At 39.5% G+C, this 25,137-nt stretch overlaps 4 protein-coding genes across 4 annotated transcripts; 3 read left to right on the top strand and 1 right to left on the bottom strand.

The window, feature by feature from the left end:
• Positions 1-384: 384 nt before the first annotated feature.
• Positions 385-11,437, bottom strand: LOC132795627 (uncharacterized). The gene is made up of 2 exons (XM_060806433.1): positions 11,315-11,437; positions 385-574 (listed from the first exon to the last, which is right to left on the bottom strand). The coding sequence occupies exons 1-2, from the start codon at positions 11,434-11,436 to the stop codon at positions 385-387; spliced, it is 312 nt and encodes a 103-aa protein (XP_060662416.1). The 5' UTR covers position 11,437.
• On the top strand, positions 1,321-5,242 carry LOC132796726 (uncharacterized). The gene is made up of 8 exons (XM_060807988.1): positions 1,321-1,857; positions 1,925-2,103; positions 2,996-3,177; positions 3,269-3,510; positions 3,581-3,876; positions 3,945-4,104; positions 4,168-4,295; positions 4,371-5,242. Exons 1-8 carry the CDS (start codon positions 1,379-1,381, stop codon positions 4,424-4,426), a joined length of 1,722 nt encoding a protein of 573 aa, XP_060663971.1. The 5' UTR covers positions 1,321-1,378; the 3' UTR covers positions 4,427-5,242.
• Positions 11,438-13,201: 1,764 nt separating the features above from the next.
• On the top strand, positions 13,202-14,121 carry LOC132796802 (3-oxoacyl-[acyl-carrier-protein] reductase FabG). The gene has a single exon (XM_060808101.1). It carries the CDS (start codon positions 13,225-13,227, stop codon positions 13,990-13,992), a length of 768 nt encoding a protein of 255 aa, XP_060664084.1. The 5' UTR covers positions 13,202-13,224; the 3' UTR covers positions 13,993-14,121.
• Positions 14,122-20,148: 6,027 nt separating this feature from the next.
• LOC132795034 (leucine-rich repeat-containing protein 58) lies at positions 20,149-24,723 on the top strand. The gene is made up of 3 exons (XM_060805441.1): positions 20,149-21,194; positions 23,713-23,929; positions 24,010-24,723. The coding sequence occupies exons 1-3, from the start codon at positions 20,680-20,682 to the stop codon at positions 24,385-24,387; spliced, it is 1,110 nt and encodes a 369-aa protein (XP_060661424.1). The 5' UTR covers positions 20,149-20,679; the 3' UTR covers positions 24,388-24,723.
• Positions 24,724-25,137: the final 414 nt, after the last annotated feature.

The following is a 25,137-nucleotide window of genomic DNA, read 5'->3' as shown; positions in this document are numbered from 1 at the left end:
TTAGCTTCATTCATTGTTTAGCTCATTATTTCGCTATGCTTTTTTTTTTGTTTTGTTCCTCGTCTCTATGGCATTTGCCTCAGTGTGGCGCTTCAGTAGATCAAACAAGAGCACACGCCGCCGCCACACACAAGTGTCGCGAGTGCCATTCATCGTGGCAAGAATATCCGTAATTCTTTTACTACGGGGGGCCTGGGAAGCGAAACAGATGCTCGTAATCATTACAATTAACTCTAGTAAGCGTCTCTAATACTACATATTTGCACAGCGATGAAGTACTATATCTATGCAATTCGAGCGTGTTTTTGCGTTGCGTTGCCAGGTGAAGCCCAATTGCGATTGCGATTGCGACACTCCCACTTTATCAAAAATGGCGCGCTACTGTTAAAGCATGTCGTCACTGGATTTATGAGAGTGCCGTGGTCGAGTTAATTGTGGTATGATTGCAATGTAGCAGCCGCTTCCGTTTATCTGAACAGTCGGTGGGAGAGTGATCTGGAATTTGTTTAGTTTAATCGTATATGGCAGACGCCTCAAGCTGGACCATAAACACTGTGTACACACAGTAGAGACACTGAGAGAAATGGGTTTTAAAATTATGAAATTTATAGAAGTTTGTGCAATCCTTTTCACTGTAAGAAATTTTAATTTTCTTTTTTTTTTTGTGTGAAGCATATAATTAATTGTTGTTGCAATTTTATAATTTATATATCATTCAGTTATTCCTTAATGTATAGAAATACATGAATACGTTTTCAATAGATTATTTACAATAATATTTATACCCGCTATCTCTTGGGTAGAAGAGTATTATAACTATGTATAGCCAGGAATCAGTCTCGTTTTTCAGTACATGTAATAATAACTATATTTTTAATAATATCTGAAAATTTGATTGCAATAAAATAAAAATTGTAAAAGTTATTGAAGAAATACTTTTGTATGGGCACAAACTAGGGACCGTAGTTGCTTTGGTATATTTTGCAATCTATGGTATAATTTGAAAGTATATTTAAAATGAATACCGCGCTGTTTTGTTTTTATTCAAAATGGGTAGCGGTAGTGTTTCACAGTCGAGAACACTTCACTGAACCTTTCTTACTAGTTTTTAATTCTAGTTATACCTTTTCAACATTAAATTCGAATTATAGTCAACTAACTGCCGCATTTCTCTTGGTGTAATCACTGTGTAAATGATGTCTAATTAGCAACGTATATTGTTATTGCTTTTTTTTTTGCAAAATCAAGAGATGAGTCCCCATTGTGGATAGATTTAAGATCGGCGGGTCCAGCCAGCGAATTGTCTACAAGATACGCGGTAACTGCGCCGTGATCACTTAGTTAGCCAACGGCAACAGCAACGACAACGACACACAAAATGAGCCAGCTGGAGGAGAATTTACCCAAGCAATTGGAGGTGACCCTTGCGATCGCTGAGAACAACAAACAGGATGATTCATCGACAGCAGCTGGCGAACAAAATTCAAATCCAAATCAGCCTGCAGACTTTGAGACGGCAATTGATACGGCTGGATTTGGACTGTTTAATATATTGCTGCTATTGGTGGCAATTCCAGCGGCGATGGGCACCGTGTATGAGACTTCAACGATGTCGTATATTCTGCCCAGTGCCGAGTGTGATCTGCATTTGAGTCTGCTGGACAAGGGAGTGCTGAATGCCATCACGTATGCGGGCATGATCTCATCGGCCGTCTTTTGGGGCTATTTGGCCGACACAAAGGGTCGACGCAAGCTGCTCATTTATGGCTATTTGGCCGATACGATTTGTGTGCTAGGCGGTGCGCTCAGCCAAAACGTTGTCCAACTGATGGTGTTCAAGTATTTAGGCGGTTTCACGTAAGCATTGCCTGCTCAATTCACAAATTAATGCAATCTGTTATCTGCATATGCATATATCCTTTAGCATGAGCGGACCCTTTGCCGTGCTAATGACCTATTTGACAGAGCTGCATGGTCGCAAATATCGTCAACGCGTTATTATGTCGGTGGGCATTATGTTCTCCATGGCAACGCTCAGTTTGCCCGGCCTAGCCATGGGCATTTTACCCCAACCCTGGGACATTGACATCTGGGGACTGTCAGGTAAGAACACACGCCCATTTTTCACACATCGAGAGAGTGCCTCACCTTGGCGTGTCCCTCAAAGTGTGTTAGACAACTATGATAACGTGGTGATAACGCAGATAGCAGCTGAGCAGCTGATAGCCACTGATTTGATTGGATTTGTAGCTGACTTTTCTCGACAGGCCTATTTCAAGATTAAGCGTACGTTGTCGCTTATATAAACTTTATATACTATTTTATTTACAAAGAGTGGGTAGTGAAATTTATCTTTTAACTCAGAAACGCTTACGAATATTTATTTATTTACTTTTCAAACACTTTAATTATTTCTTATAAATATTTATTAAACTTATAGTGCAAATAAGGAGAGTAAATGTAAATTTATTCTTTTCTGCTTAAAGGCAAACGGAAAACCAATAAACTTTACATATTTGTCTTATAGATTTTCCTACTAAACATATTACAAACGCTTCTTAAGAAGAAAATAATAGACTTTATATGTTTGTAGTAAAGATTTTATAATTACATTTTAATGGAAACGGAATATAATACAAACGATTTTTTTGGGAACAACAATTAACTTTCTATATTTATATTATAGATTTTATAAAATAATTTTATGCGTCAAGCAGCAGCTCTATTAAATATTAAAATAATACTTTTTGTTACATTTGTATAGAATAGCTTAAAAATGATTTGTTTACGTATACGTGATTTGCGTATACTTAACACGACTACTAAAAATTCGCCAGACAAGCTGGCGCCACCTAGTGCTCGTTGCTCACTGCTCGTTTACATCGCATTTGGCATACTAAACAAGTCCATCAAACTTAAACTGTTTTTTCTAGTTGAGTATTTCATCATTATTACAAAGTTTCTCAATAAATTTTGCACTCTTTGCTTTTGACAGTGCATTCATGGCAGATTTTCGTGGCAATCACGGCGCTGCCCAGCATCTTGAGCTTCGTGCTGTTCCCCTTCTTTCCCGAGAGCCCCAAGTTTCTGATGTCCCGCGGCCGCAACGCCGAGGCGCTGGAAGCGTTCCGTTTTATCTATGCACTGAATACGCGACAGCCGCGCAGTGCATTTCCCGTAAGTGATTGAATCAAGTACTTTGCCCAAGCAAGCTAAACAACATGTCAGTTGCCGTTGCCGTTGCCGTTGCTCTTTTTCCTTTCCCTAGATCAAGGAGCTGGCAAGCGAAGTGGCTGCCAAGTCAACGCCGCCCACGGACAGCAATTTGAAGTTACCCGAGCAGCAGCAGCAGCAGCAGCAACAGCAGAAGGAATCTGATGTGGAGCAGGCAGCTGGCAAAGCAAAGAGCTCGTTGCGTTCGGGTCTGGTGCAGTTGCGTCCGTTGTTCGTCAAGCCGTATTTGGGTCTGTCCCTTTGGGTCTATTTGCTTAACTTTTGCGTACTTTTGGGGTAAGAGTTTTGCACGCATCCCTTGCCTTAGTCTGACCAACCTCAATCTCTCTCTCTCTTTCTCTGGCAGTCAGAATACGATGCGTCTTTGGCTGCCGCAACTGTTTGCCTCCATCAACGAGTACCAGAAGATGATGACTCAGACTGCGGACTCCGAAACAAGCATTTGCAACATCATTGAGTATAGCGTGAATCGCACACAACGCCAGGTGGCCGCCTCTTTGCTGGATGATCCGGATCATGAGTGCACGGTGAATGTGAGTCCGTCCAGTTATACCAACAATTTAATTGTTGCCGCTGCCGGTTTGGTGGCTTATATGCTCGCCGGTTTTCTGGTCAATCTCGTTGGCTTCAAGCGCATCATGTGTAAGTGTTGATTATTACATCATCAGAGTTCAATCTGAGTCTTCACTCACTTAACGATTAATTTGCAGCTATGGCCCTCTTTATCGCCGGCTCCTGTGCCATTGGCATGTATTGGTCGAGCTCAGCGGCCACCACAGTGGCGCTTGCCTCCATCTTTGTGACAATGGGCAGCATTTCGGCAACGTCTGTGATCAGCGCCTCGCTCAGCATGTTTCCCACTGCTCTGCGGTGAGTTGAAGAGCAAAATTATAAATTGACATTGTAATTGACTTTGGCAACTCCTTTTTGTAGCACCATGATTGTATCGCTTAGCATGATGGTGGGTCGCATGGGCTCCTTGCTGGGCAACATTTTCTTTCCAGCTCTCATGAGCTTGGGCTGTGTGCCGCCTTTTCTCATGATCAGCTTCTTCATGTACTGTAAGTGAATCATTCTCATTTCTTTCCCCATTGACTGTGATTTAATCTGTTCTCTTCCCTTTTTTGCCTTTGCAGTTGCCTGTTTGTTGGCCTCATTTTTGCCCATGAAGAACAAGGCTGTGCTTAAGTAGTAGCAAACAATTTCCATATTCATCAGCATTAATCCCGATCAATTTCTCTCACCTCTTTGCTGCTAGATTTAGCTATTTTTTTTTTTTTTTTTTTTATTGTCTCTTGTCTCTTGTGTGTTATTAAAACTTAATTTATTGCAAAAGCGACCTTTGTTGGATGATTTAATTTGTATGCAATTCCAACTGGTTGTCAATTTCCATAAACTTTGCTTAATTGCAGTTGGGGCTTCCCTTGTGCATATATTAACACCAAAAACGCGAATGCCAAAGGCAAGCAGCGCCAAAGTAAAGCACCAACAGCAGCAGAAGCAGCGCCAAGCGAAAGTAGAAGGCGAAACAAAAATGCAAAATAAAAAAAGGAAAACACAAAACTTTCCCGCCCCAAACACACATTGTTGTTGTTGTTGTTGTTGTTGTTGGCCAATGGAAAATAACGACAACAACAACGACGTCGACGACGACGACGACGACGACGATGGCCGTGTAATTGAGTTGATAACTGCGAATAACATAGAATGTTAATCAGTTTTGTGCTCCATACCTGACGCTCGCTCTGATAGCAGCTGCGATAGTAACGAGTAGTCTAAACTACATTGAGTGGCTGCTGCCAACCACAAAACGGAATGGAGAATATACAAAATGTATTTGAGGTGAACTAAAACTTTGCTTTAAGGTAAATACGATTAGCAAAGGAATAGAGTAATGCGATCTGACAAAGTATTTTATACTTGCTAAGCGAGAAAGTTTGTTTTCACCGCAGTTTAAAGAGAAATATATTTGTATGTATATTAGCAAGTAATTTGAGTCCAACTAGAAATATGTAGATAAGGAATTATGGTAATTAAAAAGTGATGAAACTGAAATAAATTGTATTTTTAATAACTTTATTTTTATTTGAGGCGGAAACAAGCTTTTGAGCACGAGCTAATAAAGTGTTTGAATGCTCAAACTAAAAATATCAACAAACATTTTATACCCCCCCTTTTATACCCGCTAACCAAAAAGTAGAAGGGTATTATAACTTTGTGGCTCCAGAAAATGTATGTAACAGGCAGAAGGAGACATCTCCGATCCTATAACTTTATAGGATATATATATATATTCTTGATCAGCATCAACAGCCGAGACGATCTAGCCATGTCCGTCTGTCTGTCTCACCTAGATCTCAGAGACTATAGGAGATATATATTGGACAGCACTTGTTTGCATGCAAATAAAGTTTATTTCAAATGTTTGCCACACCTATTTCCGTCCCAGCAACTTGATAGTTTAGTAGCTTGAGTCGCGATAGAATAATTATAGTTTTTCTAATTCCTAACAATTTGCTTGCGATCTTATAAAAGTTGAAGAAGTTGCTTAAGAAATACTTTTGGTATATCTTGAATGTAGTACTATATAAATATATCAAATATAACCTTCGGTATATTATTAGTATTTTTGTGATATATTGGACAAGTTATTTAAGAAATACTTTTAGTATATTTTGAATGTAGTACTATATCAATATACCTAAAATAACATTTGGTATATTATTAGTATTTTTGCGGTATATTTTAAAATTAATATCACACTGTTTTAGTTTTATTCATTATGAATAGCGAGTATCTCACAATCGAGAGCACTCGACTTTAGCATTCTTACTATTCAAGTAGTGGGTATAAGAATGTTATTTATTTATCAGTTGGTTGTTCAGTTATCAGTTGAAGCGCGTTGTATTATGCATACTCGTATATTAGCCATGCTAAAGAGGGGGGGGGCATACACATATATTTCAGGCGTAATCTTAACTGAAATCGCATAGTCATGCTCCAGTTAAAGGGTCATTAAGCTGCATGATTTAGTTGAGATCTGCACCAAATAGTTGTGTGTGTGTGTGTATATATGTGTGTGTATGCGCCCTTTCGGACTCTTTAGGCTAGAGCAGTTCTGGTGTCGTCATATCAAAAAACATTAGGCTATGAGTGAATTCGACACTCATACGGTGCTCCAACGTCAGCAAGACGAGCGTCGACTCTCTTTGCAACGTAACAACGCATACCACTCATTCGTGTCAACGCAAGACAACGCGACCGCAAACCCAACAAAAAATAACCAACCGCGATCAATAACCCCAAGCCCGAGTAATGAACTCAATCCAACATCGCAAGGCAGGGCGCGTTCTTGCTCTCCTGCGCTCTCGTTGGATAAAACCCCATACCCTTCCCTCATGCCTACCTGCTTAGCCACGGTCACCAGTACAGTGACGTCATTAGCAACTGTAACGGCAACTATTACAACAACTACAATGGTATCAACTGCTCGCGCAATACCATCTACTGTAATAACGGAAACTGCTGTGCAAGCAAATAATGCAGCACCTTACACCAGCGTGCTCTCCTCAAAACAACGTTCGGCCGTACAGACTGGTATGGATCGCTACATACAAATAAAACGTAAGCTTAGCCCACAGAACTCTAGACTTGGTAACTCTGCTAAAATAACTCGAGGCACCTCAAAACAATCTACAATAGAGAAGCCCATAGAAGCAAACAGATTTGCTATTTTGGCAGATAAATCCGATGATATGCCTCCTGAAGACATCGTAGGGGACAACAAAAGCCTAAGCCGCCGCCGATTTACATTCGAGAGAAAAGTTCGAATGCTCTCGTAAACTCGATACTGAACCTAATAGGACCAGACAATTTCCACATAATTCCATTAACAAAGGGAAATATTCATGAAACAAAAGTTCAGACTAATACGGAAGTAAACTACAGAATTTTGTCGAAGTATTTAAACGACAATAATAAAACTTCTACACGTACCAATTAAAAAGCAGTAAGGGCCAGCAAGTAGTACTAAAAGGTATTGAGCCGGAAGTAACACCAGCTGAAGTTACAAGAGCACTGACGGAGAAAGGTTTTAATGTAAAAATGTTATTAACATTTTGAATAGAGAAAGAAAGCCTCAACCTCTTTTCAAGGTAGAACTTGAACCCGAAACCAAATCCAAACCTCTGAAAAAATGAAGTGCATCCAATCTTTACTCTCCAGTTCCTACTACACCGCAGAATTACGGTAGAGGAGCCGCATAAAAGAAACGGACCGGTGCAGTGTAATAATTGTCAGGAATATGGCCACACAAGGTCTTATTGCACGCTTCGTCCAGTATGCGTTGCTTGTGGAGACCTTCATGAATCTCACAAATGCCCAAAAATAAAGAGGATCCCAGCAGCAAAAGTGTGGAAACTGTGGAGGCAACCATACAGCAAACTACAGGGCTGTCCAGTCTACAAGGAACTGAAAAATCGTACACACCCAAGAGTGACCACTGCTCACTCGCATACACCACTTATGAAATCTACACGTAATGTCTTCCCCCCTACAGCTGTTAAATCTTTAGCCAATAATGAGTTCACCGACAAATCCGCAAGCTTTGCAACTGCTCTAAAATTGGGTCTTAAAAGTACCGCTCCCACCAATCCAAGATCATCAGTTTCCTCTCATCAACCAGAAGAACAGTCTACGAACAAACTTGAAACAATGATATGTAATCTTCAACAAAGTATGATGGAGTTCATGTCATTCATGCAGACAACTATGCAAGATCTTATGCGTAACCAGAACGTTTTGATTGAGCTGCTTGTTGCTCAAAAACAGACTAAATAATCAATGGCTCCACTCCGTATATCACTGTGGAACGCCAACGGCGTCTCACAGCGCAAACTCGAGCTAACTCAATTCCTTCATAATAACCATATCGATGTAATGCTACTCGCAGAAACTCATCTCACAAATAAATATAATTTTCAAATTCGAGGCTACCTATTCTACAACACGAATCACCCAGACGGAAAGCACATGGAGGCACTGGGATTCTGATTAGAAATCGCATCAAGCACTGCTTCCACAATAGCTTCGCCACTAAATTCATGCAAGCTACATCAATAGATGTGCAAATGGATTCCCGATCTTTAAAGCTTGCCGCCGTATACTGTCCTCCTCGGTTCACAATATCAGAATCCCAATTCATGGAATATTTCAACTCTCTGAGCGAACAATTTATAGCAGCAGGAGACTTCAATGCCAAGCATACGCACTGGGGATCCCGACTTGTGACTCCTAAGGGAAGGCAGTTGTACAATGCAATAATAAAAGCAAGCAACAAGCTAGACTGTGTGTCACCTGGGACACCTACATATTGGCCAACAGATCCTAGTAAACTGCCAGACTTGATAGATTTTGCAGTCACAAAAAAACATTCCTCGCAACCTGATAAGTGCCAACTCCTTATCAGATTTATCGTCTGATCACTCGCCTGTACTTCTACATCTAAATCAACATCCAGTTGCGGTAGATAAACCATTCAGACTAACAACGAATAAAACCAATTGGCTTAAGTACAAAAAAATATATAAGTTCGCACATTGAGTTGAATCCACGTTTGAATGACGAAGCTGATATCAACTTATCCACAAACACTCTTGAATCCGTCTTGGTCGCAGCAGCTCGCGTATCAACTCCACAAACGCAAAGATCATCGTACAATAACAGATACACGAACGTTGAAATAGAGCAGCTCGTTCTAGCAAAGCGACGCTCAAGGCGAGAATGGCAATCCAACAGATCACCATCCGCAAAACAAAGGTTAAAAGACGCAACACGGAGGCTCTCAGCTGCACTTCGTCATGAAGAAGAAAGGTCCCAAAAACATTACATAGAACAGTTATCCCCAATGAGCTCCAAGTTCCCACTTTGAGAGCACACTCATCTCTGCGCACCAATTGAATCTGCAATGCCAATAAGGACATCCACAGGCAACTGGGCTCGAAGCGACGAAGAAAGAGCCGTCAGATTTGCAGAACATCTTCAAAATGTATTTCAGCCCAACACATCATCAAACGGGATCTCACTGCCAGCAACATCAGATATTGACACATCAACGTATGAACCTATTGTGTTTAGGCCACATGAGTTACTCAAAATCATAAATGAACAACTCAACCCAAATAAATCTCCAGGATGCGACCTAATATCACCAAAAATGATTATTGAACTTCCTCTCTGTGCTGTTCGAGCTATTTGCCAGCTCTTCAATGCAATAACGAGACACGGACACTTCCCAGAGAGATGGAAAAGTCGATCATTATAATGATACCAAAACCTGGCAAAGACCGCACAATCGCTTCATCGTATAGACCAATTAGTTTACTAACGTGTCTATCAAAACTCTTCGAAAAATGCTTCTTGGTACACATTACCCCATTTCTCAGAACACACAACAAAATCCCGATTCACCAATTCGGTTTTCGAGAAAAACACGGAACCATTGAGCAAGTCAACCGCATAACCGCAGAAATCCGAAATACATTCGAACAAAGGAGTACTGCACTGCGATATTTCTGGACGTATCACAAGCTTTCGACAGAGTATGGTTAGAAGGTCTAATGCACAAAATTACTGAAATGCTCCCAATCAACACTCACAAACTTCTGAAGTCATACCTATACAACAGGAAATTCTCAGTAAGATGTAATTCAGCCATGTCCGATGACTACATCATTAGAGCCGGAGTTCCTCAAGGCAGCGTGCTTGGACCAACACTTTACCTTATCTACACTGCGGACATCCCAACGAGCAGGAATCTAACCACATCCACTTTTGCAGATGACACAGCGATCCTTAGCCGCTCGAGATGCCCCAAGCAAGCAACGGCGCAACTGGCTACACACCTGGTGGCAGTGGAGAAATGGCTATCCGACTGGCGAATCAAAGTTAACGAACAAAAATGCAAACACGTAACGTTCACTCTTAACAGACAAGACTGCCCTCCACTTATTCTTAACAACACAGTGGTTCCGATAGCAAATGAAGTAACATATCTTGGCGTACACCTCGATAGACGGCTTACCTGGCGCAGCCACATTGAAGCCAAAAGAACGCATTTAAAGCTCAAAGCCAACAGCCTCCACTGGCTTATCAATAGCCGCTCGCCCCTTAGCTTGGACTACAAGGTACTCCTATATAACACCGTCTTGAAACCAATCTGGATGTACGGCTCCCAGTTGTGGGGGAATGCCAGTAACAGCAGTGTGGATATAATGCAACGAACTCAATCAAAAATTCTCAGAACCATCACCGGGGCACAGTGGTACGTTCGGAATGAAAACATTCACAGGGACCTTCGCATACCACTCGTCAGAGAAGAGATAGCACATATCAAAACAAAGTACTACAATAGGCTATCAGTGCATCCAAATCATCTCGCGAGAGCCCTCACGCGAGTTTCCAGCAGTTCTCGTCTTCGCCGCAACGACCTTCCAATCCAGCGCTAATTATTAGGACCACGTAGTCTCTATTCAGTTCAAAACAAACTGTTAGATATTGTATTATTTTAAGATTTGCAACCTTATTGTTAGACTCATAAAGAGAAGATCCAATAAAAACAAACTAAACTTAAAAAAAAAAAAAATATCGGTAACTATCTCAATAAGAGCTGTGATAATTTGTAACTGTTGTTATCGCAATCAGTACCCATCTCTTTTTCTGTTATTGTTCGAAAGTTTTCCTGTGGCTCTCGGACTCATATATCTTTTGGGGCGGCAATGGAGGAGAACGCCAAACGGCAAACGGCAAATGGCAAAGCCACAGTCACAGTCAAAGAGCGTACACACTGGGTGATATACGAGGCCGAGTCTGCTTTCGGCCCCGTTGGCTAAATGGAAATGTTAATTATCTGACAACGGAACCGCTTAAAGTTAATGTGAGCTGCCGTCAGGCGTTTAAGAGGGGGGCCCGTCGTGTGTACTTGTTTTGTGGGTGTTACGCAGAGTACGCAGAGCAAAGTACGTAGCGTACCCTTCAAAATGAAACTTGCTTGCAACTTGCTTACGCTTACGCTTACTCTTACCTCTTACGCTCTTTGCCCATTTGGTCGGCCTCTATCGGGTTGAGCATTATGCTCAGATTAAATGGAACGGCAGAATGGCTTTTACTGAAGTCGGTTGTATTCGCGGCGTCAGCTTGCAGCATTATTTCACAAATGTTTGAAATCAGACAAGCCGCAAAAACTTTTAATTAAAAACTTGTCGCTTGACTTTCAAAATGTGTATGCGGGTCGAACGCGGACGGTCGACGCACAACGCACGACGCACAAGACGACTGAGAGTCTGTTTGGGGAGAGTTATGCAATCGAAAACAGACCCAAGCACATGCAAATAGTTAACCCTATCCCCCATGACGAGACCTGCCGTCCAATCGAACATGACATGCTGTAACTGAATCACAATTTGTAAATCTAAAGCCCAACCGCAACAGGTTAACAGACACCGCTCTCTAGAGATGACAGCGTGTTCCACAAATTCAACAACGACTTTATTTCAAATTCAACAGATAGTTGTAAATAGTTGCAATCTTGTTTATTTTCATATTTCGAAAAATAAAGAATCGTATTGTATTAGCAAAAATCATAAATTTAGTAAAAAAAAAATGATATACATATAGTTTTGAATACAAATAAATTAATAAAAATGTACATTAAATTTAGCTGTAAACCTCATTTATTTTAATAATTAGAAAAATAAGGAAAACATGAAAAGGAATTAAAAAAAAAAACATAAGTTTATCAAAAAATGATATAGCTTTTAATCAAAATAAGTTAATTAGTATTTACATTAATCTCAACCATAATTATTTTTTTAAATGAAGAGGAAACAATTAATATATTATGATAATTCAACAATGATGCAATCTTCTTTATTTTAATAATTAGAAAAAAATAAATTCAAATTAAAAAGTTAATTTCTTATAAAAATAAATAAATATAAATTTACATTAATCTTAAATCTAATTATTTTTCTAAAATAAGATAACGTAGTAAATAGGAACCAACTCTAACCTCATAGGGGTTAAATTTATAAATTTACAGTTCTCATAAATAACAATCAAAATAATCGTGATTCAAAGGTTAAAGTTTAACCTTTAGTTGAATATTCTTTTCACTTCAATTGGATGACAACGAACGCTTTTGACTATTAAAGATGATATTCGGATTGAATACAAACTTGTTGGAAATTCAATGATTAAAAAATTAAATTAAAGAGTAAACATTTCTAAAAAAAAATGAATTTCTAGTAATCCACAAATATGTATCAAAAACAAGTTTGAAGTTACGTTTTGAGTTTATCCCTTAGTTTAATTTTCTTTTCACTTCATATGGACGTTAAGAAGATAAAACACCTTGGATGGAAATTTGTTCAATTATTAAATAAATGGAATAGAGAGAACCCAAATTTGTTAAAAAATATATTTCCAGTACTCATAAAAAAAGCATCAATAATAAGTTTGTGATTAATTTTTGAGTTTACCCTTTAGATTACTATTACTTAGACTACATAAAGATATTAACCAACCCATGCGACCATCTTAACCAGCATCTGCCGGGTATGAAAATAGTTAATGCTGCTTTCTTGTTAATTGCTTCAGTTGTGCTAGGTCAACCAAAGTCATCGTGTCACGCAGTACAAGACGCACACAACTCTACATTCACACCTACACTCGCACACACACACACTCGCACACACAGCTCAGAAACACACACATCAAAAACTCACACAGCATGCTGTGACTTGCGTCACAACGTCGAGTCGCCGTCACTTGAGTTACAGGCGCTCTAATCTTATCAACCCAACAAGCAAGAGCAAGACACAAAGAGCGAAAGAGAGAGGAGGCGAGGGCAAGGGAGAGCGAGTGAGATGGACAGCTGGGAGCGAACGAACATAAATGCATGGCGTGCACAGCAGGGCAGCTACAGTCAAGAAGATGAGCCTCAACGACAAGGTGGTGATTGTGACAGGCGCCAGCAGCGGCATTGGAGCTGCCATTGCCGAGGTGTTGGCCCGCGAGGGCGCCCAGTTGGCGCTGGTCGGACGTAATGCCGACAATTTGGTGGCCACCGAGGCATCGCTGCAGCAGAAGTACAAGGGTGTCAAGACACTGAACGTGATTGCCGATGTGACCAAGGACGCCGAGGCTATTGTCCAGCAGACGCTGAAGAAATACGGACGCATCGATGTGCTCGTCAACAATGCCGGCATCTTGGGCAGCGGCCCATTGGAGACGCTTGACATTGAGGAATTCGATGCGGTGCTCAACACAAATCTGCGCGGTGTCCTTCTGCTCACCAAAGCGGTGCTTCCTCATCTGATCAAGACTAAGGGTGCTGTGGTGAATGTTAGCAGTTGTGCGGGCATTCGGCCATTTGCCGGCGCCCTCAGCTATGGCGTCTCGAAGGCGGCGCTCGATCAGTTCACCAAGATTGTTGCCTTGGAATTGGCACCCAAGGGTGTGCGTGTGAATTCGGTGAATCCTGGCTTTGTGGTCACCAACATTCACAGTCGCATTGGCATCAAGGATGAGGCCTACAAATCTCTGTTGGAGCGTGCGATCAACTCGCATCCTTTGGGACGCGTCGGCGATGTTTTTGAGGTGGCCGAGGCTGTTGCCTTCTTGGCCAGCTCCAAGGCTAGCTTCACCACCGGCGCCCTCTTCCCCATCGATGGTGGCAAGCACAATTTGACGCCACGCTAAGAGTCCAAAGTATTCCTATCTTCCTACATATGTATCTTATATATAGAATTCGTTATTTTTTTTTTTTGGTCTTGTCTTTAAGCTGTGACAATAAATGCAAAAAACCAGAAATGTTACTTGCAATGCAAACCGAGTGGGTTTTTTCGAATCATTCAGCGACCCCAAAATGACCGCCATGGGGTGCCAGACACTCGAGTAGCTCGACAAGCTTATCAGCTTATCACGTTTAGGCCGCAAAATGTTGCTGTCATTTGAGACTCCGACCATATCTGCGATTGCAAAATACTCCTAAAATACTCCCATCACTTATTCAACATTCAACACTCAACATTCAACATCAGCTATCTCATTTCACATACGTGTAAAGCACTCATCTCCTACTTCTAATATCAAAGTCACACTCTTAACCCCTATCTAAATCACTCATCATTTATAGTCGGTATTTCTTCAGTTCCCCTCCGGCACTTGTAGTGGGGCAGGTCGCTGTTCCCCTCCAACGTAGTGCCAAAATAACGGGATTATCATTTCCTGCCTCTTGACTTTGGGACAACTTTGGCACACAGTACGTGCCTTTACAACCTGTTACTTCGCTCGCTTTTAAGCTCTGCTAAAGCTTATTGCGCTGACCGAAAGCTTTTCTAAATCTAGTGTTGTTGCCAGCTTATAATATTATTAACACTCAGACTTATGAGTGTGTCTTAAGTAGTAGAACAATGCGAAGCCACCTGTTACATTACAAGAGTTCACTTACTGTATTAAAATAGCAGCAGCAATGACCAAAAGTGCTAAGAGAGCTAATGAAATATCAAGCATACATAAATGGGAAGCAAGTAGATATACAGAACGTCACTTGATTGCTCAGCTTCATTTCTTATTTGTAAAACTTAATATCCTCTGAAGCATCTTTTATATCTGTTGCTTTTAAATTTCAAATTGACGCGCTAAAAGCTCCTGCAAAAGTATTTTATCTTTTTGTGTCATACTTTAGGGCTGCTCAAATTTCAATCGTCATTACGAGCTCAAACGACAGAGGCGCCACTCAATAATCTGGTATTTCATTAGTTGCCTTGGCAGTTTTCCCCCGTTCGCTGGTGCTTTAAAAGCGCAACGAAGGCTAAAAATTACAATTTCAGCATTTAAAATACTAGGCGAACATAAATCAGCAGCAAGCAGAAATGCAGTAAGCATATTTAGTAGCGCCATCTATCGCCTGTAATGACACACCCTCAAAGTATGCTACAAAAATTGAAGTTTCGTAGTGAAATCCACGCACCAATTTCAAATTTGAAATTCAAACGTAACCGACAGAAAAGGAAATCCGTTAAAGTTTAAAAATATCGAACGAACTTGAAATTGAAAAGCAGCCGATAAAAATTTGAAAATAGCGAACGAATGATAACGCTCGCCAGTAAACAAGTCATTTGTTCTATTTATACATACTGCTGATTTATTTTCTGCGTCAAACTTTAGGACTTCAAATTAACTCTTCAGGCCCAAAAGTTTTCTGATTAGAGCTTAGACATACCTCATGATATATTCAATATATCAATATAATTTATTTGAAAGACTCCAAAATAAATTAAATTAAAACGCGAAATTAAATAAAATTAATTTATGTTATATTTATTTGGGTCTTGCTGTCAGTGTATATTTTAGGATATATTACTTGTAGTAACATATTATCCTACCCTCCCACTTCTCTTTATGTGGCCCAAGGATAGGCGATGTTATTAATCGTCAAATCGTATTGATATGAACCTCAAGCTTGAATATTGTGGCACAAAGACTGCTAAGAAGTATTTTATATTTTCATAAATGGATTAAAATAAAACAAAACTCAAACGATTTATGTAGCATACTTTTAGGAAGCGAATAATACAATATATAGCAACTTACTGTTGGTATTTAAATTACAAATGTTAAGTGTCAAATGTTGATTAGAGTGTTGTGAATAACTTTTGATAAAACGAACTGAAATTTCACCTGCAAATTGTGTTCGAAACGATTTGCGCTCATCATTGTGACAAGTCGTAATTACCAAAATGTGTTTTGGATTAAGGGACAAAAGGGAAGCTACTACATAAGTTATAACTTTTAGCTCATAACTTGTGTCGCGACATGCTGCAACAGCAGTCAATGAGCAACGACGCGACAGATAATTGATAATTGATTTGCCAAATAGATTAGATGGAGGAGCCAGGGTCACAAAATCAGTCAGTATAGGGAAATTACTAATCAGTTTATTTACTACTATATTCGATCGGGTCTGGACCCTTTGTGATGTCGTTTTGGAGTCTTATTTGTGTGTGTGTGTGTGTTTTTTTAACTGCATTGGCAGCAATTTCACAAGACATTGATTAAATTGTACTGTCGCCTATTTATTGTTTTAATCTTTGGCACAGCACTCGTATTATTATTGTTATTATTTTCGCTGTAGTTGTTGTTGTTGTTGATATTTTTGCTACTTTACGTATGCACATCAATATATTTATATATGGAATATTTTGTTTTTTTGTTGCTGTTGTTTTTGTATTTTATAGCACATTAAGTTAGGTGTGATAAGGACCACACACAGTCACCGCTCAAGTAAGCAAGCACAAGTAAGCGAGCAAGCAAACACACAGCCAAACACACACACCAACACACACACACACATATACATAGCAAATAATTAGCAACGTGCGCAAAAAACGATCGCGCGTTTCGCTAGCGTTTTTAATCGCACGCAGCAATTAAGCGCCTCTCTGTGGCCAGTGGGCAGAGACAAACGGCCGCCACTGTTGCCTACTGCTGTTGCTGCTGCTGCCTGGTGTTGCTGATGTTATTGGTACTTGGAATGCCAGCTGCTCATAAATTGCACCAATTTGATGTGATAATAGTAAGTACAAAATGTCTAAATACATATATTTCATATTTGTCGTATTATTTTCGATGCGTGTGTTTGTGTGTGAAAATTGCGAACTGATCGCGTTGATCGCGTCGCTCGTATTTTGCTATTTATGTATTTTTGGCTTGTCGACGCTTATCAGCGCAACGTCGCCGACAGAGACAACCGCACAGAAAACACAAACAACAATAAAAAACAATCACAAGACTGCCAACAACTCTCAGCTCTGATCGATAAATAGTCACTCTTCACTTTACATCGATTTAGCATTTATCGATATACGGTTTGTCCTGTAATTTCATTAAGTCTTTGCGTTTGTTTCCCGAAAGTATTTTACGACTCTTTCAAAAAAAAAAACAACAGAGTTTATCTATGTTTTCATTTAAATGGTAGACTTTTAGTTATCATTTTTATTGCCCACAAGCCGAAAGACTGAGGACCTAAAAGCTGATAAAACTATCAAAATAATTTGATAAGGGCTCTGAGTATGAGACAGAGATAGAGACGTAGTGAAGGCAAGGGAAGTAAAATGTGAAAAGTTAAGTGCAGGAGAACCAAAGAAAACTAACAGAAATTGTTTAAGCAATGTGTAACAACCTAGAATCACCGAAATGAAAATTGTTTTATAAACAATAATAATTATGTATTTGAAAAAAATGTATTCACATAATTCCACTAAGGAAATGTATTTAATAATTGTCCAATTAGAAATACTTTACTTTAAACTTATTCTTATTGCTTTCACACTAAAAAGCCTCTATATAAACATAGTTCCTAGTAATATGGAAATATAATACTACTAAACAAAAAAGAAACAATTTAGCAATTGCCAAATTTGAAATAAAATTGTTTTGATATTTTCTGAATATTTTTCTTATACTGATTTAAAGACACTAATTGAAATATGTAATAAAATAGTTGTAGTATTTTCGTACTACTTTAAATGGATAATTTTTAATGCATATCGAATATACACTGAATATATAATAAACTTGCATTAAATTAAAAATACTATATATTGAAAACTGAAACCTTAAACCTTAAAAAGAAAACCTAAAATGATGTGTATATATGTTATATATAGCTGAAAATACTGAAATTTAATTAAAGAAATACTATATATTAACAATTGAAATACAAAACTCTTAACACTGACATAAAATGGGATAAGTTATGAGTTCGCATAATACGAAAAGAAATTATTTAATTCTGCATTAAAAAGTATTTTGTAATTATCAATGGTATCTTTTCTAAATTCGGGACATTAAAATTGTGTCTGCACTTCCTCAAAATGTCGCAAGCCATGTTTTTAGTCGTGCATAACCACTTTGCATTTTAATGAGTGCGGGGTACTCGAAAGGTCCAATGACGCGATAATAAACAATATTTTGCACCCCAGATGTGTGGAGGAGCAGCAGCTGTCCATCGAGCAAGTCAACCAGCGAGCAGGGGGCGAGGGCGGGGACTCAGAAGCAGAAGCAGAAGACGAAGAGCGACAGGTCGGGGCCAACTAGAGCAGCGGAGGGGGTTCGTTCGTCTCCTTTGATTAGACGCACTTAAGTACACAAAGTGAGGGCAACAAAAACAAGAAGAACGGGCCACAACAACAACAGCAACAAGAACAACAAGAGCATCGGACTCTAATAATAATAATATAATAAATTCATATAAATGCGTATGTGTTTGCTCTGAGCAATTAATAATTACTTGAGTCAAGTGGGTCGTTTGATAACTTTTCGACAGTTTCTGGGCGGGCAAATAATTGATAAGTTTGTTTTGTGGGATCATAAATGATCAAGTACGGGAGTCCAAGAGCCCAAGAGCTCAAGAGCCAAAGACCTCAATGCGAAGCGAGCAAAGGAAGGAAAGTTGGCACAGAAGTTCCCGTTAAATATATGAAAGCAATTCAAATCAATTGATGATCGCGAGTCGAACGATTGAACGATGGAATGCATCAAATTGCGTTCGCTATCTCAAGTAATTAAAAAATCTTTAAATAATAAAAATATAAATTGAATTGAATTTGATTTGATTGGCGTAACAGTTATTATTATTGTACAATATAATACTAATCTTATATTTATTTGCTAAATCAAACAAATTACTTCAATTGAATTATGAATTAAGCATCATAAATGCAAACATTGATTTCAAGTCCATGATTTACTATATTATGTGACATCATTTTATTTTTTCACACACTTGAAAAAGAGCGAGACCGTGAATCATTATCCTGCTTTCGTCAGTCAAGCACTTGAAAATTCAGTTAAAAGCTCACACAAAAAAACGAAGTAAAAGGTAAAATGTTAAATTAAAAGTCGCCACAAATAATTGATTTTATCGGTGAAATGAAATTGTATCTCTGTGAAGAAATATAATTGAAAAAAAAAATAAATAGATAAAAGGGGAACCCTAAAAAAAGTATTCGTATTTCATAAAAAGTTTTGTTTTGTTTGTTTAGTCTTGGCATAAATTAAAGTATTGATATTAAATTATTTATCCCATTAAGCTTTACAAACATAAATATGTTGCATATAGAAATTCATCAGCTTTAGCTTAGAGTTAAACAATCATTTTTGTTCAACATTTGTTTTATTTATTTGCATGAGATGAAATTGAATAAACTAAATAAAAATGTCATTATTGTTGAAAATAAGTTATTAATTTATCAGACTTATTTTACTTGGTTCAACTATTGTCTTCACACTGAACTAATTTGTAGATAACTTCATCATATTATTATTATATTACTATTATATTATTATAATTAACAAGTAATACGTAAAACACACATTTAATTTTCTTCAATTTACATACAAACGATTTGATAGATTAATTGGCTTGAAATGTATTTTTACTCAACTTGAAATTTAACTTAACTTTTTCGTTTCGCATCTCTATGATTTAAAGACAAGCTCAAGGACAACAGATGATTTTGTTGCAGACTGCAAACTGTTCGATCGACCCTCGTCCGGCAATGTCCACCTTTGGTCGCGCGTGCTTAAACGAATTGAAACGACACGAATCGAATCGAAACGAAACGAAACGAAGCCGAATGAAACGAAAGCAAAGCGTTGTCCGTGCTTCAGCCCGTGCTTAGGCCGAGTATAATATATTACGCATACGCCCGTTGGGCCTCGTGCGCAACGCAGAAAACGAAGAACGAACAACCACAATCGACAATCAACATTAGCGTCGTTGTCGTCGTCGTCGTCGCCGTCGGCATCGCTTCAATGTGAAACAGCTGAGCAGCGGCAGTCTGCAATTCAACGCGCCAGTTCAGTCATCGGTTGGTGCTGCGGTGGTGCTGTGGTGCTGTCTGTAGCCAAAAAAGAAAAAAAGAAATAAAAAAAACACGCCGCGTACGAGTTGAAATACTACAAACTTGCTTGCTTTATTATTTTGTTGCTATTTTTTTCTGTTGTTGTTCGTTTTCGTTGATATTTTTTTTATTCATATTTGATACTCGTTGTCGACGCAGTCGCGTGTTATTTTCTGTGTGTGTTGTTCTCGTTGTTGCTGTTTGTTTGATTCGGTTTGGATTTTGATTTTGATTTTGCGCCGTAGATCGGCTTGGTAAACAAAGCAAACAAGCGAGCAATGCGACGGTGACAGCCATAAACAGCTTCTAGACAAAACGCTTGAATAACAACCACAATTACAATTACAACTACAAAACTAAATTCATATACAAACAAGCGCAATTACACATATCAATTGTGTGTGTGTATTGTGAGCAATAAGAAATTATATATACCGAGAGCAAAAGGTTTGGAGCAGTTTGTGTTGTCGCAGTGGAGATGGAGCTCTATACGTCGGACAGCTCGGACACGGATTCGCGAGAGCAGAAAACAATCGATTTCGGACGCATGAACTTGGATCTGGTGACACTCGAGGATCATTTGAGTTCGCCGCACAAGGCACTGGCCAAATCGAGCGGCGACATCGAGACGCTGCTGTTGAATCACAATCGTTTGGTCGGTTTGCCGCGTATGCTGCAACAGTTTGTCAACATCAAGATACTCGATCTGAGCTCAAATGCCATTACCCAGCTACCCGATGCCATTTGCCAGCTGCCTCTGGTCACGCTGATTGTGAAGAACAATCTGTTGACGAATGCCTCGTTGCCCAAATCGCTGTTGAGCAAATTGAGCGGCAGCAGCCATGGCACCTCGACGCTGAAGGAGCTCAATTTGAGTGGCAATCAATTGACGCATTTTCCGGAACAGGTCACCGAACTGCGACAGATCAAGTATTTGTATTTGGGCGGCAACAAGATCTCCAGCATCTCCAAGGACATTTGGAAGATGCAAAGGTAATGAGCGAATAAGGATTATTTTATTTTTATTTCATTGGAATTCTTTTGATCGCTGTCGCTGTCTCTGTTTGGCGCGAGAAAGCGTCTATTTGCTGATCTTATAGTGATTGACAGTTCTTTCTCTTTCTCTCTCTCATCTCTCGCAGTCTTTATCGCCATCTGTTTTGTCTGTCTGAAGCTTATCTGTGGCCTCTCTCTGTGCTTCTCTTTCGCTCTCTTATGATCAGTCTAGCCATCCCACTTTCTCTTCAATGCGCGTCTCCATCTCTTTCTGTCTGCTTATGGCATACATACAACAGCGTTAATTAAAGTGATGAAATTAAATGTGTTATATAGCCAGTGATGATCTCTCTTAGCAACACCAAACAATGTCTAACAATGACTTCGATCTTTAACGATCATTGCTCTGCTATTCCATTTCATTTTCACTTCTTTCCAAATTTAGCTAAGCATCTTAGCATCTGTCTCACCTTCAATAATCGCTGATTAATTTGAATTTCTTTTACCCTGAAGAACGCTCTGAAGATCACTCCATTAATCATCTTTTATTGATCAATAACTTCCTATTTTCTTTTGAACTTTTTCATTCACAAACTTGTGTTTTTCATAGAACCCATTTGCTTTATCATCTTATCTCTGTTGGTTTGTCTTCCCAGTAATTTCTACTATATGTCTTGACTGATCTGCAACGATCTGCTTAAACGGAAATTGAGCTTAAAAATCAGTGTGTGACTTCCGCTTGGCCCACTTCAAAGTGCATCGGTAGGCGCAAAGTATCGTTAGGCGCCAATACTTTCTTCTCCACCTCCCAATTCCATGCCTCACAATCCACTGTTGTTGTCAAGCGTATCAGACGACAGAGAGCGAAGGGTAGCCAAGATCCGAGAGAGAGACAGCGCAAGCGAGAGAGAGAGAGGGAGGGCAGAAACACAGCTACATTTTATACACTCAGTCCTCCGATGGAACTGATAACGCGCCACTTTCGAGTGCCTCTGGGCGGGCATTGTAAAAAATAAAATAAAAATACGTATCGAAAACATGTACTTGACCGAAGCGATTTCGGTCCGATCATAAAGGTATCGCCGTATTGGCATATTTGTATTGGAGACGCATGTCTGCCATTTACGGCGATGTGTTAGTGAGCGTGGGGCATATTTATAATAACACAATTAGCGCAAAATAACACAATAATAAATAAACAAAAGAGCCTATATAGAATTACTTATCAAAAGTACCCGAACTTCGCGACCAAAGTCAAGAGATTACAGTCTGGTAAAAACCTAGTCCCCAACCGCCCGACGCCCTAAAAGCTCCCTCCCAATAACAAAATAACAAATATATATATACTTATATAGACTAGCGAACAGATAGGAAAAAAAACAGAAAACAAAAAGGTCTTTATCACAGGGGTTATCGAAGGAAGCTAAGGCACTCGACTATCTCTTCATTTCCCACCGCCTTCAGCAACACCCACATTTTCATTTATCACACTCGGTTTGTTGCCAACCATGCCACAAAGGGGTCCCATTAAACCGCACCTCACCCCCACATCACCTCATCTAATTGCAACTTGACTAGCGATTAAAACAACTAACTAACACGACCCTACAACAAGCCAATCGAACCGACAAAAAAACAACAAAGCATTTTACCGATTAGATTCCAACAAAGAAACGTCTTCTCGACAACTCTATCATAACAGCGCGTGACTCACATAAATGGAACTGGGCCAGCAATTAAACTAACTGACTACCTTATACAATGTACACAAAATACGCAGCAACCAAAAATAAAAGCAAAGTCTTTAGAGAGCCTTCCAAACCCTACCACCAAGACAACCCTAAATCCGTCCAACAACACTTTGCCACCGTATTCTTCATAATTTGTCCATTCCTTTGTTTATTATAATTCACGATGAGATTTGATTTGTGGAATTTCAAATTGTACAGCAATATCCAGGACAACTCTTTAGAGCGCCTTCCAAGCTCTACCAACAAAACAACTTCTTACTTATTTAAGTTAATATTAGCTTCAAAGGAAGGATCAATTCTAAATAAACAGAAACACTCTTTATATGACCTCTCGAGCCATACCAAAACTGCCTAATAGCCTTTTTATAAATAATCATAAAAGGGAAACTCTTTAGAGGACCTCTTAAGCCCTACCAAAAACAGCTTTATAAAGGTACCCGAGAAAAGATATTAAGAATATATTAAATAAGATATTCGTTAATTTTAAATAGAGCATGGAACTCGACTCGTTCATCAGATTTACCATAAAAAACATATTGAAATTTTATATAAGACAACCATTTTATAAACGTATATCAATTGAACTAGCTGAACAACATTTGGAAGCAGCTTTACCAAAGACAACATAATACCCAAATAAACCCTCGCAATCAATCCTAATCAGCTCCACCGATTGCAGACCTATCAAATCGATTTCTTTAACGTCACTTATTCATTATTTATTACTCACTTTCCGATACTTCCATCTCTTTCCATCATTTCAGTCTGCACGTACTTTCGTTGGGCGGCAACCTGATCAATGAGGTTCCCGAGACGGTTGGATCGTTGAGTCAGCTGCAAGCGTTGGTGCTCTGCGACAATCTGATCGAGCATCTGCCGACGAGCATTGCACGCCTGAAGAACTTGAAGTCGCTGCTGCTGCATAAGAATAGACTGAAGCACTTGCCCAAGGACATTGTGGCCCTGAAGAACCTAACCGAGGTTTGTAGTTGCTCAACTGCTACTGAATTCTTCCCTTACCCATTGCTGAATTTTCCATACACCCCTCAAATATAAAACAGCTGAGCTTGCGTGACAATCCATTGGTGGTGCGTTTCGTGCAGGACATGGCCCTGAAGCCACCGACGCTATTGGAGCTAGCCGGACGCATTGTTCGCGCCAGTGGCCAACAACCGGGACCCGCCGATGTGCCGCGCACATTGGTTGAGTACCTGAATAGTGCCAACTGTTGTGTCAATCCCAATTGCAAGGGCGTCTTCTTTGACAATCGTGTGGAGCACATCAAGTTCGTCGACTTCTGTGGCAAGTATCGGGTGCCGTTGTTGCAGTACCTCTGCTCCTCCAAATGCATTGAACCCGAGCGTCCGGCACGCGCCACGACGAGCAGCAATGCGAACGCCAGCAGCGGCTTCATGATGCGCAAGGTACTGCTCGGCTAAAGTTGCCCAGACTAGGGCACATCTGGGTTTCCCCGGGACCGAAACAACCGTTCGACGCTGCGTCGCTGCCCCATCGGGACATCCTTCCCTTCCTCTTCCTTGGCCCGATTCGGTGCGGATCCCCCATTGGCGGCTGGATATGGTCCCAACACCACCACAACAACAACAACAACAACTTCCCAAAAACAACTGCTGTGGCAGCTATACCCACATTGGCTTTATTATCACAATTTTACCAAAAAGAAAACTTTCAACTTGCCAATTTGCCAAAAGCATATTTTGTCCATTGTTTTTATTTTTGTTATGTTTTTGTATATAAACCCAATTTGAAAAATATATATGTAACGCAATATATATATGTATATATATATATATATATTATATAGATCGAATCTATATATATGTATATATATATTTATGTGTGTGTGTGTGTGTGCTCATAGATGAACTGCAAACAGATAGCTTAATTTGATTGGACTAAGTAGCCATTGAAAAATAGTCGATAATAGTGGAATTTCCCCCCCCAGTGCGTGGTGGTTGACAACAATCACTATTAAAAATACTAATGAATGGAATGAACCGGGAGAAACCTCGAACTTTGTCAAAGATAAGTTAAGAACCGATAGAGAAATTTGCATAAAAACTGAGCGGACAGACGCACACAACAGAAATACATTTCCTTTTAAGGAGTAATCGAATAATTGTTCGAACTTGTTCAACAAGGTAAGAAATTTAAAATGCGACTATTAC

The sequence above is a fragment of the Drosophila nasuta genome, chromosome X (assembly GCF_023558535.2).
Source record: "Drosophila nasuta strain 15112-1781.00 chromosome X, ASM2355853v1, whole genome shotgun sequence".
In the NCBI taxonomy this organism is placed as follows: domain Eukaryota; kingdom Metazoa; phylum Arthropoda; class Insecta; order Diptera; family Drosophilidae; genus Drosophila; species Drosophila nasuta.
This window is presented reverse-complemented; position numbering and strand designations above follow the sequence as displayed.

Bases quoted from the DNA above. Each gene is read 5' to 3' on its own strand.
- LOC132796726 (XM_060807988.1), top strand. From the start codon at position 1,379: ATGAGCCAGCTGGAGGAGAATTTACCCAAGCAATTGGAGGTGACCCTT. The intron at 2,104-2,995 runs GTAAGAACACAC...TGCTTTTGACAG, and splicing joins TGACATCTGGGGACTGTCAG to TGCATTCATGGCAGATTTTC. The intron at 3,178-3,268 runs GTAAGTGATTGA...TCCTTTCCCTAG, and splicing joins AGCCGCGCAGTGCATTTCCC to ATCAAGGAGCTGGCAAGCGA.
- LOC132796802 (XM_060808101.1), top strand. From the start codon at position 13,225: ATGAGCCTCAACGACAAGGTGGTGATTGTGACAGGCGCCAGCAGCGGC.
- LOC132795034 (XM_060805441.1), top strand. From the start codon at position 20,680: ATGGAGCTCTATACGTCGGACAGCTCGGACACGGATTCGCGAGAGCAG. The intron at 21,195-23,712 runs GTAATGAGCGAA...CCATCATTTCAG, and splicing joins GACATTTGGAAGATGCAAAG to TCTGCACGTACTTTCGTTGG. The intron at 23,930-24,009 runs GTTTGTAGTTGC...AATATAAAACAG, and splicing joins CCCTGAAGAACCTAACCGAG to CTGAGCTTGCGTGACAATCC.
- LOC132795627 (XM_060806433.1), bottom strand. From the start codon at position 11,436: ATGCTGCAAGCTGACGCCGCGAATACAACCGACTTCAGTAAAAGCCAT. The intron at 575-11,314 runs GTAAGAGTAAGC...CATTTCTCTCAG, and splicing joins ATGGGCAAAGAGCGTAAGAG to TGTCTCTACTGTGTGTACAC.